Raw genomic sequence first — 16,122 nt, forward strand, 5'->3', positions numbered from 1 at the left:
TCGTCACCACCCTTGGCCCCAGGGCTCCGGGGAGCTCCCCTCTCGCCGCTAGACCTAGTCCCGAAGGGCTCCCCACTGCGGGAAAGGGAAGGGACGACGGCCCCGCGTGCGCCCGGGGCGGCCGCAGAGTCCCGCCGGGAGCGCCGGCCCCGCGGGCAGCCGCCGTCCCGCCTCTCGCCGGCGCTCCCGGCCTTTCCCATCCGGCCCGCGACGCTCCGCCCGCCCCGTCCCACATGACACCGCCTCCGCCGCAAACTTTTTCCTCCCCATCCTGCCGCGGCTCGCAGGGAATGGAAAATGGCGGCCTAGGCGCGGAGTTTCCTGCCCGACCGGCGGCGGCGGCTCTGGCGGCGGCGGCCGGCCCCGCGCGGCACCATGACGCGCTGGGTGCCCACCAAGAGGGAGGAGAAGTACGGCGTGGGTGAGCAGCGCGCCGCCCGCCACTCGCGCGAACTTCCCGGGGCGCCGGCGGCCGGGCGGGGCGGGGGTGCCCGGGCGCCTGTTGCCGCCGGCCCCTGGCGGCGCGGGCGGGACGCGGAGCGGCGGTCGCGGCCGGGGAGAGGCGCTTCCGCCCGGAGCCCGCGCCGCCGCCTCGCGGGCAGAGCCGAGCGCACCCCGGGCTCGGCCCACGCCGGCCCCGCGCCCCCCGGCGGGCAGTGCCCGATCGAGCCCGGTGGCGCCGGGCCGGGGACACGCAGGGGTTGGGGGCGGGCGTGTCATTTCCCGAGGGGGTCCCCTGTGACATCTAGTTCTCCCGCACGTCAACATCCCGGTCCCCCAACTCTGCACGCAGCGCAGCCATCGGTTTTGCTGGGCCCGGAGGGGAAGCCCGGGGTCATTGTTCTGCCGAGCTCTTTTGCTCTTGGATGAACTTGTGTTAGCGTCTGGAGCTCCGGGTGGATGCCATGAGTTTTCACGATGCCATGATCAAAACTAAAAATTCCGCTCTTTCTCAGCAGGGAGAGGCGTGTGCGACCGAGGTGGTCCCGCGGTGTACCGGGAGGGGAGCGGCGGGGCGCGCGGGTGTCCCCGAGGCCCAGGGACCGGTTCGGGAGGGCGGGGCCTGTTTTGGCTTCGCTGCTCTTTGTCGCTTCCAGAGGGTGGGGTGGTGGTGGAGGGAATCAGGTTGCAAGTTTACGTTTCCGAACAGAGTACAGATTCCGGAGAGCTAGGCTTCCCTTAATGGCAAAACTAACAGACCCCAGAGCCTTGCTGACCTCTGCTGCCCTCCGCACCGGGATTTGCAGCCACCGAGGACCGTAGGTTCCTACCTTCGTTTGATTTGCCCCTCTTCCCTCAGGTTCCCAGCCTTCCTAGTAAGTTTTCATTCTCAACCCCTGCCCCGCAGTGTTGGGCACGGCCTTCCTCACCAGGCTGAACTCTGTGACTTGTAAGGTGTTTGTGACCTGGCTTTTCTCAGCCCCACGTTTTTCTCAGCCCCACGTTTTGCCCTCCTGGGATATCTTCACATCAGCCCCTCTGCTGCCGGCCCCAGCGGTCTGACCCCATCTGTGCCCTGCAGGCCTAGCACCTACCCCACTAGTCATTTACCCACTCCCTCTGCTCATCTGGTTCATAACTGGCCCTGAGTTTGGGAGGCTTCCTGGCACCTCTGGTTCTCGGGGCTCTTTTTTCTGTGAACTCCAGTTACTTATCTCTGCTCAGTGTCCTCAACACACAGTGGGCCCTGTGGAGCTGGCTGGAAGGTTGCAGTGGGAACAGTCCTGGGACAGCCCTGGGTCCGTGGGGGGCCTGCCCTGGGCTTCTCCCATGTGCAGGGCTGGAGGGTCTCCTTGATTTAGGATCACATGGCTGTGCTTCCCCTCATTTTGCAGACAAGGAAACCGATTTTGCACACAGGTTCACAAAGGTCCAAGGCAGAGCTGGCCTTTCTGACTGCAGACCCACTGTGTGGCCCGCACCCTGTAAGCCTGCTCCTGGATCCCTGTGGGCCACAGGCTTATTAGAAGTAGCTCATCAATCTGCATCTGAAGAGGGAGGTTTGGAGTGGAGATTCCAATTGGGAGGGCTTTAGGGTGTGGTGATAGTGGGGTCCCTGCTGTGGGGAGCCTCCTGGGAGAGTGTGTGGAGGAGGGAGCAGAGGCCTGACTCAAGCTGAGAGATGGAGGAGCAGGGGCAGGCAGGGCAGTGGCACCCATGGAGCTGAGGAAGCAGTGGACAGCTCTAGGGCCCCTCAGCTCTCCCCCTGTGGTGGGGACTGTTGTCATTCTCCTTTTACAGAGTCAGGGGAAAGGTAAATTGTTGGACTGTGGGCTCCTCACTAGTGAGCCGTACATCCTGGGTTTGAAGCGAGGCTGCTTGTGGGTTCAGCTGCCACCATGTCCTGTGCTTGCCAGCTGAAGGGGTCGGAGGCTTCTCTTCTGGACACCACATTTAAAAGAGACTTTGATACCCGTCATCTGCTCCCAGGGTGACCTGGATGGTGTCAGTGAGGACCCTGCAGTGTGGGTTGACCATCTGGAGAAAACCAAAGGGAATAGGTGGGATGAGCCAGGTCTTCCTGCCAGGGCAGAGGCTACGGCCCAGAACATGGCTGTGCACTTCTCTGTAAGTCACATGCCTTCCAGAAGTTTTGCCAGTGTTAACTTCTAACTTTACACTTCTTGCTAATACTTTTGTGTTAAGACAAACTCTGTGTTGGATTAAAAACAATTTTTTTTTAATTGTGTGAAAAAAAGAGGAAACTGTGTTGGAAAGTTTTCAGAGGAGTGTCTGGGATGATCTTGCCAGGACATTCTGGGAAGGATAGAAATGCCTGTCAGGTAGAGGGAGGGAGGGGTTTGCCCTGCTTCACCCAGAGCTGGGTAGAAGTGACAAGACTCACACTGTAAATAACTAGAGCCCCCCTGCGGAGGGCAGGGAGGCTGGACTTCCCCACGCAGGGCACGGGGAGTGGAGCATGGGCACATGAGGTCATCCCAGCCTCTTGGGGAGTTTGCACTAGGAGGATTTTACTAGTTCTCAAGAAAGGTGCTGACCAGGGAAGGATATGGGTGCTGGGAGGTAGTGACATATTCTCAGTATGTAATTGTTTCTGCCTAAGGGAAAATTACTGGAGATCCCCCATACCAACCTTGGCATTTTTGGGAGAGGCTAACAACAGGGCTGTGTTTCTCTCTCAGAGCGCTGGTGGGGCTGTGGGTGGGCCATGCTTCCACTTTGGCCACTTGGCCCATGAATGAATCACAAGCTCATTGTTTGTAAGTACTTGGAATCTGTTAGAAGCATTGTTTATAAATGATACACTTCAGTTATTTATTTATTTATTTTGTAAAATGGGAAAGGAGTAAACAGCTCCTTCTGCAAAGGCAGGAAATGTTGGTTCCCTGTGATTCATTCCTTGGGGGAGGGCTGCCTGAGTTTGGTGGGCCTGGCTTATTAACACAGACATAAATCTTGATTTAGCTGTCACAGGGCTGGGTGGTCTTTTCCATCCGTCTACCTGGACCCCCCTAGCTTGGCGGAGCCTGGGTCCCAGCGTCAGTAAAATTATGTTCCTATGGATCCTGTTCCTAAGATGGGGTGAAAGGATATAGCCTGTTCTAGAGTCACATGTGAGGAAGGTGTGTTCACATCTCTGTGATGGTGTGAAAGGCAGCATAGTGGTCCCCAAAGGTGTCCCGGCCCTAATCCTTAGACCATGGGACTATGATATATTACATGGCAGTTACGAACCTTGACATGGGGAGATTGTCCAGGATTGTCCATGGAGGTTCAGGGAACTTTGGCTGTGCAGGGAAGAGGGAGTCAGAGAAGGAATATCAAGCCTGAGAGGGATTCAGTCCACAGGTAGGTGCTGGTCCTGAGACAGAGGGGCGCACTTGGGAGGTCCAGAGAAAGGGATCTGTGGAAGGCCCCAGCTGACAACTAGCAGGGGACCCTCAGTCATAGTCACGGAGCCCTGGATTCTGTCAGCACCCTGAATGAGCTTGCAAAGAGAGTCATCCAGAGCCTTTTGATAAGAGTCCAGTCAGCCAACACCCTGAGCCACTGCACTTGTGGAACTTTGAAATAATGAATTCATGTGGTTTTAAGCTGCTAAGGTTGTGGTAATTGTTACGACAGCAATAGGGAACAAATAGGGATGAAAGAGGAGCAGCTTTGGAGGGTAAGGTTCTCTTTCTGCCCTTGAGCGCTGTTACTAAGTTGATTTTGAACCCAGGTATGCCCTTGACTCTGACCTCTTCCAAGCAGATCTCTCACACAGTGTGGGGTGTGAGACAGGTTGAAGTCCCAGCTCTTATTTGTTATGGGACCCTTGAGCGAATCACTCCCATGTTCTTAGCCTCCGTTTTCTCATCTATAAGGTGGAACTGTGCCTGCCCAGTGCAAAGAGTGCTGAGATAATGTTGGCACAGCATTTAACACAGTGTTTGAGATATGCCAACCATTGAATGAAGTATCACTTTTTAAAATTTTTTTCTTAGTAGGGTAAAAAGTTTAGAAATGTAGTGACAAGTAACTTTCTGTGACTTCCTTTGGATTTAACAGTCACTGTTGCTGGAAAACACTGCTTTTCTTCAGAAGTTCATTTCTTTTTTTTTTTTTTGTAGAGACAGAGTTTCACTTTATGGCCCTCGGTAGAGTGCCGTGGCCTCACACAGCTCACAGCAACCTCCCACTCCTGGGCTTAAGCGATTCTCTTGCCTCAGCCTCCCAAGTAGCTGGAACTACAGGCGCCCACCACACCGCCCGGCTATTTTTTTTGTTGCAGTTCAGCCAGGGCCGGGTTTGAACCCGCCACCCTCGGTATAGGGGGCCGGCGCCTTACCGACTGAGCCACAGGTGCCGCCCAGAAGTTCATTTCTTAATGGCGTATTTGCCTCTTCCTTGGGGAAGAAGTCGGATTTGCGTGGTGTGGGGAGCATAGCTAAGTCTGTGCTCTCATTAGCTCTGAGTGATGATAACTGTTAGGAATAGTGTAACATCCAAATAAATTTGGGAGTGTGGGAGTTGAAGAGAGATCTCTTTTGTTATCTAGAGTAGCAAGCAAGCTGCTACTTTGGGGAAGAAAAACTAAATTTGATCGTAAGTAAATAGAAATGCAGACATTTTCATTCACTGGAGTTGCAGCCAAACCAAATTAAGGCATATTATATTTCTACAAACCTGATTTTACTTTGGAAACATTATAAACCATTTAAATTTATTGCTGTGCCAGTGTTTGCCTAGAATATCAGACATCTGATAAGGATTGTTTTAGGGTGTGCCAGTAGTTCTTTTTCTTATTATCACCTCTGTGGATGCAGGTAGTGAAAATATGGAGAAGGAAATAGGACTTGTTGAGTTCTGGGCTAGGGGTGGCGAAGACACAGCAGGGTTTGGGCTGCAGCAGGTATGCTCCCGTGTACTCTTTCTCTCTCCTTCGCCCCCGCCTCACCTCATTCCTTTCGTTCTTCTCTTTCATTTACTTTGTATTTCAGATAATTATAGCCACATGCAGTTGTAAAAAATAGTTTGGAGAGATCCTGAATTAACACCATGCGAAACTGTGGCACAATGTGGGAGCCAGGAGGACATGGACATTGATACAGTCAAGACACAGAACCTTTCCATCACCACCAGGACCCCCATATTGTCTTTTTGTAGCCACACCGCTCCCTCCGCACCCCACTCCCCCAAATCCTGATTTTCATTTCTGTAATATTATCACTTGGAGAATGTTTCATGTGTGAAATCACCCAGGATGTAACCTTTGGAGACTGGCCATTTTCACTCAGTGACATTCCCTGGAGATTCCCTGGGTGGTTGTCTCTCGCAAGTTCGTTCCGCTTTTTCGTTGCTGAGTAGTGTTCCGTGCTGTGGACCTGCCCACAGTTGTTTGTTCACCTGTCAAAGGACCCTTGGGCTTTGGGTATCATGATGGGATAAAGCTGCTGTGAATGTTCACGTACAGGTTCTCGTGTGAATGTCAGTCATTTTCTGGGATAAATGCCCAGGAGTGCAAATGCTGACACCTATGCTGCTTGGATATTTAGTTTTTTAAGAAATTGCCAAACTTCTCCAAAGTGGCTGTGCCAATTGACAGTTTGCACCTGCAATGTGTGTGTGACCCAGTTTCTGCCCATTCTCACTGTCGTCATCGTCCCTGTTGTTTATTTGAGCCGGTCTGATAGGCGTGTGGTGGTCTCTCATCACAGCTGCCCTTTCGTGAGGGATGTCTTGGTCCAGTCTAGGAGCGGCGTGCAGGGCCTGTGGCGGTGCAGGGGAAGGTCGCTGGCTGAGGGGGCCTGGCAGGGGCCTGGCAGGAGCGGCCACTGAGCTGTGAAACCTCAGAGTGTGTTCAAGGGATGACTCTGAGTCCAGCTGGAAGAGGAATCGTGGGGTGGGAGGCCGTGTGGGCTGATCTGGCAATATGGAAGTAACAGTGCTCTTCCCCGCTGGAGCTTGTCAAGATGTTCAGTTTTCCTGTTGCTTCAGTGAGTAGAGAAGGCCTTCAGGAGGAAAGCAATAAGGAGGTGACCCAGGGAGGGTCTCCTGCCTGTGACCTGGGCTGGCCTTTGAATCTCTCCCAGGTTAGTTTCCCCATTTTCAAAAAGGGATAATAATGTTTGGCCTTGAGGGAGAGAAAACCAATATGCCTTATGCAGGTTGGAAACATTGTTATGTAGACAACAGCAGCATTCTTCCCAAGTTTGCTTTTATGAGTGTGTTGCTAAGTGCTTTCTGGCTGTCTTTGACTTCAACCTGTAAAGTAGGTGTGTTGGCTTGCTGGGCTGTAAGGAAGTGCCGCAGACTGGGCGGCTCAGACAGCAGAGGCTGCGAGCTAGCGTCCTGAGGGTTGGTGTCTGCTCAGGCCTCTCTCCTTGGCCTGCACACTGCTGTATTCTCTGTGTCTTCCTGGGGTCTTCCTCTTGTGTCTCTGTGTCCTAATCTCCTCTTATCACAAGGACACCAGTCATATTCCATTAGGGCTGCCCGCCAAACCACATTTTAACATAATCATATTTTTTTTTTTTTTTGGTTTTTGGCCGGGGCTAGGTTTGAACCTGCCACCTCCGGCATATGGGACCGGCACCCTACTCCTTGAGCCACAGGTGCCGCCCCATAATCACATTTTTAAAGACCCTGCTTCCAAATGCAGTCATGGTGTGAGGCGTTGAATTCCTGAGGGATTCTCAGGGGACGAAGGTCAGCTCATAACAGTATGATTTTGATAATATAAGACTCTTCTTCTAAGTTTCCTTCTGTTTTTAGTGGCCTATGGTTTTATTTATTTTTCTGCACAGTTACAGGTCCCCAGTGCTGTGGGGCCTCCTGAGAGCCCAGGGCTGGATCAGAGCTTTTGCCTTTCCTTCCCTCCCTAGGCTCACAATTTAATTTGTTTCTGTGTTCAGACCTGGAAATTCCTCGTCATTAAATCAGTGACAGAACATTCAGGTGGTTTGCGGCATGAGCAGGAACTGCAGCCGCTCTCTGTGACCGTTCTGCTGGGGAGAGTGGAACGGCTGTTCCTGGGGCCAGTCTCATCACTCTGGACCTGCCTGGGCTTCAGCTGTGTTTAGTGTTAGGACATAGGCACACCCCGCTGTGACTTCTCTCCAGTTTTTTACCCTTTGTGTTTCTGGAGCTTGAGTAGGGTGCCTCTCCCCGTCACACCATGCATAGCCCTCAGTGGCCTTGGAGTCATAAGAGCACTTTAACTTCAGGACCTAATGGGGCGGGAAAGGGGGCCTTGGTTTGTGAGAAATGAGCGATCATTTACAAGTGCTGTGCTGTCCCTGCGCTGCAAGCATCCACTTCCTTGCATGCAGGTGGGAACCTGATTATGCACAAGGCACTCCCTGCATTCAAAAGGCAGATGGTTTCACCCCCAGACAGATGTCTGTCAGCTTGTTAAATTTTCATTTGGGTGCCTTGAGGAGAAAAGGGTGCTTTCTGTGAGCATATGGTATGCGCCGTCAAAAGATCTCAGGTTTGGGGTCATAGAGATCTGTGTTTTGAATAGAAGCTTAGGTGGGCGAGTTATTTATCTTGAGCCTGAGTTTCTCCTTTGTCAACCTGATGATAATGCCAACCTCATAGGGCAGTTCTGAGGATAAAGAGATAACCTAGCAGGAAACTGGCCCCTAGTCTGTGCTCGATAAGGTTGGTTTCTTTCATTCTTTATTGATTGTTTTGAAAGTGGGAACCTTGTATTTGCCGGGGACTGAATCTCTAATTCTCTCTCTCCCTGGCTGCCCAGTGTGAACCCTGCTGCTTCTGCAACCCAGGCCTATTGCAAGATGAGGGTCAGAAGAATTTTAGCCTCAGCTCTGAAGTCCAATCAGAGGTTGTGGGGAGTCACGTAGGGACAAGATGAAGGTGGGTCTTAAAAGCGTCCCTGGGCAAATCTGTCATCAGGAATCTTACTCTGAGTCTTGATGCAGTGGTTGCTTAAAGTTGTTATGGTTGTGATTTGCTGCTGTGTTTCCTTAGGAGTGTGATGCAGAATTTATATGCCATCTCAGACTGATTAGTTGAACTCACTCAATTATATTATATAAATGTAACTATTGTGATTTCCTGTCTGACTATTAGGGCAGGCTTAGCAGCTGTAACAGACAGCCCCAACATTTTTCTGGCTTCATACAGTAAAGGTTAGTTTTTCGTTTGTGTCGTAGTCCGATGGGTGGCTTCTCCACACAGCCGTGCAGGGCCCTGGCTCCCCCATCCTGCTGATCTGCACGAGGCTCTTGGGTTCTTTGGATGGGGAGAGAAAGACACACACAGTATATGGGGGATTTCTCCCTGCCTGGGGCCGGTGGTGGTGCCAGCCCTTCTGATCACTTTCCCCACCCTGACCTCTGCCCTGGCCAGACCTGCAGCAGGTGTGGTCTACGTGTGTGCCCTGCAGGAAGAGGAGGATGTGGGTGTTGGTGGTTTCTTCCTGTTGATGCTTATTTTCTATGAATCATGAAGATTGTCAGGATGGACCCATTAGTGTTATTGGCATCGCGCACAGAGGTTTTACATCCACACACCTTTTCATCCCTGAAGGTCACTTGGGAGAACAGATGCTCACATCTCTCTAAAGATGAGAAGTGATGCCAGGGAGGACAGATGAAGACAGATGCTGCCCTTTTCCTTGGTGTGTGGTTTACTCCTTACGTCCTGTAGATTTTTAAGATGTTCTTCAGGGCGTGCCAAGCCCAGGGGAGGCTCCTTTCTCGGTGCGTCTGCTTCCTATTTGTCTGCAGTTCTCATTGTCTGTCACCATCCCCTGATCCTGTTCTGAGTCTGTTGAATTCTTCTGGGCTCAGCAGGCCCAGTAGTAAAGCCTGAGAACTGTGTCTTTGTCTCTAAAGTGTTGTCGTTTGTCTCTTTGTAGAATGGAATCTTTATATTCTGAAATAACACTTGTCTTTGTGCCTAGGCACGCGCTGCAGATGCTATGAAGTGAAGTCAGCGAGGACTGCAGTAACTTAACGTTAGGCGTGCGGATGGTGGGACTTGGAGGCCAGTGTCTCTGGGTGCACCACTTCCTCCGTCCCAGGCCCTTGCCCTGGAGGTAGGGCAGGTCACAGACCTTACGGGTGTCTCCGGGCTGTGCCTGGGAGCGAGTGAGACAGTGTATGTGGAAGGGCATTCAGAGGAGAAGTACCACTCAATGTCTGGCTATTCATATCAAATTATTACATGTTCATTGTTAGCTTAGTGTAGAGAAAATACAGCATTTCTGGTGATTGTTTTAAAATTGGGAAAGGCAGTGAAGCATTGTGAGCTTCACTTTCCCTGAAGTTTTGTAATTTTTGTTCATTGCTCGACATGTTGCCCAGGGCTTGGCTGGTGTTGTGAGTAGGGGAGCGTCTGCGTGAGCAGCTGACCTGGGCAGTTGCACCTGTGTGTGGAGAGGAATGGAGGTGAAGGTGGAGTGTCCCAGTTTCAGTTGCGAAGGCGTCTGAAGCACAGAGGAATTACACTCTGCCTTCAGACAACTCCTTTCTCCCCTCCTTCCTTCTCTCCTTCTCTGTATTCTTCCTCCCTTCTTCCTGACTTCCATCCTTTCCCTTTGCTGCCAGCTCTGTTTTCAGATGTTGTGATCTAGGGCTGCTCTCTTGGGGCCCATATTTTGGGACAGCCTCGAGTCACTAATCCGATACCCTTGAGGCCTAGTGATTGTCAGAGTTCTGGCTTGTCACATGTGTGGAGCTCCCGTGCTGGACACCCCCACCCCCAGTAGGTCCGGGCAGTGCCTCTCAGTCCAGCAGGTGGGCGTTGGCACCTTGAGCACGTGGACACTGTGTGGGACTCTGTGCTGGACACCCCCACCCCCAGCAGGTCTGGGCAGTGCCTCTTAGTCCAGCAGGTGGGCGCTGGCACCTCGAGCACGTGGACACTGTGTGGGACTCTGTGCTGGACACCCCCACCCCCAGCAGGTCCAGGCAGTGCCTCTTAGTCCAGCAGGTGGGCGCTGGCACCTCGAGCACGTGGACACTGTGTGGGACTCTGTGCTGGACACCCCCACCCCCAGCAGGTCCAGGCAGTGCCTCTTAGTCCAGCAGGTGGGCATTGGCACCTCAAGCACATGGACGTTCCCAGTATCAGGGAAATGATCCACAATCAGCTTCCTCTCTTCTCAGGCTACATTTTTGCCATTAAATCAATTATGAGAAACTCTTAGGGTTGTGGGGTGGTGGGGTGTTTCAGGGTTGTGGGGTGGTGGGGTGTTTCAGGGTTGTGGGTCTGTTTTATTTTTTCACCTCTGTACTGTCTGTTCAGTCTTCTCGGAGTCCACTGTCCCGGGCCTACGGGTTCTCAGATCAGGGGCTCTCACCCTGGGTGGCTGCCACTCCACCAGAATCTCTGTAACATGCTCTTCCTTCCTTCTTCCTGGCTTCATTACACTCCTGTCCAGCCCTAGGCCGGCCCTGGGACACAGCTTGCTGGCTCATTCCTGCAGGCCCCCTTGCATTGGTCCCCCACCTTCCCCTTCTGGAACCTTGGTTCCACCCCTGGGCTGTGGGGACAGGTGTGTGTAAAGGCTGAAGGCCCAGTGAGAATGGCCCTGACTCCCAATGTCTGAGCGCAGAAGTGGGTAGGAGGCATGGGTAGAGGATGCCAGGCTAAGACCAGGTTTGGAAAGTCGGGACTTAGAAGGCAAGAGGCCTGTCTCTCCCAGAACTCCGGTTTTCCCTTGTCAATTTCCTTAGCCAGATCCCCTGAAGCAGATTTTGAGTGGTGGCACCAAGTGGCCAAGGAGATAAGTTCTGGTCAACGTGGCACACTTGTTAAGATCTTGGGCTTGGAGCAGGCAGCTCTGAAACTGGAGAGACTCAGCCCTGCCCAGAGGGAGCCTGTGCTGCCTGCAGGGTGACCCGCCTGACTCTGCGTGCCTTGTCCCTGCAAATATTAAATGACATTAACAGAAAGAAGGGGTCTGCGGGGTGGCTGTCCCTGACGGCCAGCCTGCCGCGGGGCTGGCGCCCCATGCTGCGGCCCCACAGTACTTTATACCTTGCAGGGTTGCTTGAGAATTAGATGAGCTAGTTCATGTCCAGCCCCTTTTTCACTGTCCACACTACTGACATTCCGGGCCATGTAACTTTTTGCTGTGGGCCACTGTCCTGCAGCTTGCAGGATGCTCCGCAGAGTCTGCCCAGTTGGTCCTGGGAGCAGCCCTCCCCCTCCGTCCAGGTGTGTGGAGCCAGATTGTCTCAGACATTTCCACCTGTCCCAGGGGCAAGATGGCCCAAGTCATAGCAAACACATGCTAGTCGCTTGCTGTTGTATTGTTACTGTGTTATCAGCAGTGGGGTCTCTTCTGGCTATTTGGGAAGAACAGGTGGGAATCTGAAGGGTGTGTATGTGGTCAGAGAGGACTCTGAGGAGGAGAGAGGGATGCCCAGGGAGTCAGAGATGCTTTGGCCAAGCCTCGGGGCTGTGCAGAGATTGTCAGAAACCTGCTGTGTTTCTTCCCTGTGTGAGAGACAAACGTGAGCTGTGCTTGAGGTCAGGCCTCCGGAATGACCTGCAGATTGATTGGGCATTTGAGGACCCTCCCAAGACTTTAAGAAGCACTGTGCTGGCTGCCCCAAGACCTTCCTACATGCAGGGACTTGAGCATTTACCTCTTGGAGTTTTATTTGCTGGAATGAAGGCACTCATCAAGCTTCTTTTTAAAAATTTTTCTGAATTAACAACTTACTGTCTTTAACATAATTGACTTTACCAGGGGCAAATAATGGTTTAGTGGGAGGCAAATGTGATGATTTTTCTTCCAAATTGCTGTCCCTCTGTCAGGAGGCTATTTGTTTTCACATCCTCCTAATGTCACGTATGTTCTTTGGCCCATTTTTCAAAGGCAGGAGGGGTCTTGTTCCTCCAGGCAGATAGGGCTTTGAGGATCAGCCTGGCGAGGCCACATGGTGGGGGTGGGAACCATATTGGACACTCCCACGTTCAGGAGGGATGAGATGATTTGGGTGGCCTCTAGCATGGCCTGTGGCATTTTCATGGCCACCAACCCATGTTTCTCTGAGCGGCTCAACCCTGTGTGTTAGGGCAGGCCACCACGCCTTTGCACATGCTCACTTTTGCCTGGACGTGCCCTCTATTTACCCTCCACCTGTCTGCTTTTCTAGGCTCAGCCCTGCTTGTAAACTTTTCTTTTCCACCCAGGCTGAATGAGCCATTCTTCCCTCCGTTGTTGCTCCCCTCAGCAGTTCTCCTGGCCTCAGCCTCCCACAGCGCCAGACAGCAGGGGTGCCGCCGAGTCTGGCCTTCTCCCAGCAGCTGTACCAGCACTTCCAGTCCAGGCTCCTTGTCCCCTGCTAGAAGGGCTGAGTTGTATTGCTTCTTCTATTCCCAGCACCTGGTGTGGTTCCCTGACACACCTTGTTGAATGAAGACAGAGCGACAGATTGTGTCTTAGTAAAATGTCACCAGCTGGGAGTTTCCTGTTGGTGGGGTACCACTAGGAGGACTTTGGCAAAGTCAGCTAGGGAGTCCACTGGAGCAGCCCTGATTGCGGAGAGCTGCCCTACAGAGGGGCTCTGTCCAGGTGGGCTTACTGGACTTGGATGGCTGCTGGAGGAATAGTTGATGAATTGGTGAGTTGGACAGTCCAACTGTGCAGCCCGTTCATGTGTCCTTCAGACAATTTGAGGACAGCACTAGCATTTTTATGGCTTTAAAGGTCCTAGAACCTCCCCCGAATATCCTTCCTCTCAGCGTGGATCCAAGGCCACTCATAAAGTTCCTCTTTAATATACAGCTGCAGTAAATAAAATGGTTGCTTTTACGTTATATTTTACAACAATTAAAACAAAAAGGTGAAAACCATTCTTAGCTTATGGGCAGGATGAAGCTGTGGGCCAGAGTTGGCCTGCAGGCCACAGATTGCTGACCCTTGGTTTAGACTTAGAGTCTTTTCATTTTAGAATGATGACTAATATTATGGTATGCTTGTTATTAAAAGACGACAAGCAACATGAAAGGTGGAAGGATATACAGGTATTCTGTCAATAATCTACCATTCAGACGTGTTCCCATCGTGTGTGCAATGGTCTGATGTTTATGTCCCTCAAAATTCATATGTGTAAACTTCCATTGGGAGGTGAGAGGGACCTCAGAGAGCTCCCTTGTCCCTCCTGCTGTGTGAAGTCACAGTGAGAAGGTCTCATCTGTGAACCAGGAAAGGGGCCCTCCCCAGGTACCCCCTCTGCTGGCACGCGGGTCTTGGACTTCCCAGTTTGTGTTGTTTATACTGGTTAATGATATTTGATGTAGCAGCCCAGATTGAGATACCATGTGTACAGAGAAGTAGATTGAGAAACAGGAGAATCACATCACAGACTCTTGATGTTGAAAGGGAAGTTTAGCCTCCTTGTTTCTCTGTTACCGTTGGGGAAATGGAGGGACCGAGGCCTGGAGCTGAATGGGACCTTGTCTGGGGAGCCCTGTTCAGAGCCTTTAAAGAGGCAAAAGGCCCTTGCAGTGCTGGAGTGGGAGTGGGGCGGTGAACACTGGTGAAAGGTTAGTAAGGAATTTAACAGAAACCCAATTCTTTAGGGTCTGTGCCTCTTCAACCGTGTTGCCTCTAGATGAATAGAAAATAAAATCTCCATTTTGCAGTTTTTGTCTGACTGGCACTTACCGGTCGGGACCAGACGTGGTCAGGGGCTGAACTCAATTCATACACACAGTTTCCCTCTTTGCTGTGATGTATAGGCCTGTTCCTAAAGGTGGGATTAAGGTGGAATGAGCCTTCAGAGTGAAGAATCAAAGTCTTGGACATGAAGGATTGAGTGAAAGTGTTTCTCAAGGTCAAAGCTTTAATAATAGTGGCATACACAATAACTTCCATTTTTAAAATTCTGCGTTTTATTCTGCCAAAGTCTTCTGCTTACCTGCAAATATGTGTAGCAGCTTTGCAGATTGTCTTTATTTTTTTCAGAATTGTAATAATTGTAATCTGAGACTTGCACATAATGTTCTATCACAATTATTTTGGTACAACATTTTCTAAGACATTAGAAAATCTCGCAAACTTCTTTATCGTAACAGTGTGTAATATCATTGCAGATGCTCTTGAAGTGTGTCAGCCTACATTTCTTTTTTTTTAATAGCTTATACGATTTTCACTGGGCTTCCCGCCTTTACCCCTGACCTAATGATGACTCGTGGTTGGAAAGGCATCCTGGCCTGAAGGAACGGTGTAGTGGTGTTGAGTCTTCGTTTCCATTTTTATTAGTATTTCTTCTTTCACATACCCTGTCTTTCTGGGCAGTAGACTTCATTTTCCATAGGATTCTGTTCTAAAAGGCTTTATTTGTGTACACACATAGTTAGCGCTGGTGAAACCCTGGCACGCTCAGTCCCTCTTCATTTTATTCATCAGATTTCCGCATGTCTTTTCTTACTGCTCAGGGTTTTCATGGGTCCATTTCTTTCTTTCTTTTTTTTTTGAGACAGAGTCTCATTATGTCGCCCTCGGTAGAGTGCCGGAGCGTCACAGCTCACAACAATCTCAAATTCCTGGGCTTAAGCGATTCTCTTCTTCAGCCTCCCAAGTAGCTGGGACTACAGGTGCCCACCCTAATGCCCAGCTATTTTTTGGTTGCAGGTATCATTGTTGGTTAGCTGGCCTGGGCTGGGCTCGAACCAGGCCAGCTGGCTGGCGCCTGTAACCCCTGTGCTATGGGCGCCGAGCCTCATGGGTCCATTTCTAAACACACGTTTCCAGAGTTTGTGCATAGCTGCACTTGTACACATCTGCCTAAAACCTGAAGGTTTAGGGAGACCCTAGTAAGTCACATTCTTTAAAAGCCTTCTTGTGACACTCCTACAGCTTGGGAACTTCTGGTTTCCTCCTTTTTTGAGAGGATGAGAGGGGAAGGAGTAGAGATGGTTCTTAGCTTAAGAGGCCCTGCACCACCGCTTTTGGTGAGTGACGCGAACATTAATCTCGTCATAGAAAGGGAATGAGAAGCTAGTGAACGCTGGGCTGACGACGGGACAAGTGGCTGATGCCTCCAGAGTGTTGGGTGCCTCTGAGGGAGGCTGTCTTCTGGCACTGGGGGAATCCCTGTGACTTGGAATTAAATACTGTGGGGATTTTAAATCCCAGGGAAAAAGCCTTCAGTGACCAGTGGCAGGAGTGGGAGTGTGACAGACATTTGAGGAAGGGCGACCGTTGCTGGGGCTGATGTGGAGACTGAACATCTCAGGGAGCCACGGTGGTCCAGGAGCCTGTGGTTGACAGGGAAAGTCTTGGGGGTGGGCTTGTCTCACGGCAGGGTGTGACGTGGCGTGTGCTCGCAGCATGTGGCCTGACCTGGCAGCAGTGACAGTCTTTAGCCCTGAGATCAATGGAGAGGGCCCTTGGTATGTTCAAAACCCTTATTTCCCGTTGGACTTTGGCCCAGTTAACCTGGGTGAGCCTCAGTTAGCACTGGTGTAGGGTGGGGGTAAATAGTGCCCACTTCCCATACTGGGGACAGGGTGAGGGGATGGCATTAGTGTCGTGCCACATCTAGTGACCCCTGATATGTGGGGATGCCATTGTCACCACAACCTAAGCCTGGATCCCCAGTGACCGATCCACCTATGTTTTGTCTTCTTCTCTTCCCTTCCCCCCTTCCTCCTCTTCCTTTTTAAAGAATAGTGGGGAGGTCAGTA

General features: G+C 51.5%; 1 protein-coding gene across 3 annotated transcripts in view; it reads left to right on the plus strand.

The window, feature by feature from the left end:
- The first annotated feature begins 244 nt into the window (after window positions 1–244).
- Window positions 245–16,122, plus strand: part of DOCK1 (dedicator of cytokinesis 1) — a 510,373-nt gene continuing 494,495 nt past the window's right edge. The window contains exon 1 of one of the 3 annotated variants that reach the window (XM_053584228.1): window positions 245–421. In XM_053584228.1, the coding sequence (XP_053440203.1) occupies window positions 376–421 (46 nt within the window). In that variant the 5' untranslated portion in view covers window positions 245–375. The remainder of the gene's footprint in view (window positions 422–16,122) is intronic. The other 2 variants (XM_053584229.1, XM_053584230.1) reach the window with 2 other exon arrangements.

Source organism: Nycticebus coucang, chromosome 3, assembly GCF_027406575.1.
Source record: "Nycticebus coucang isolate mNycCou1 chromosome 3, mNycCou1.pri, whole genome shotgun sequence".
Taxonomy (NCBI): Eukaryota; Metazoa; Chordata; class Mammalia; order Primates; family Lorisidae; genus Nycticebus; species Nycticebus coucang.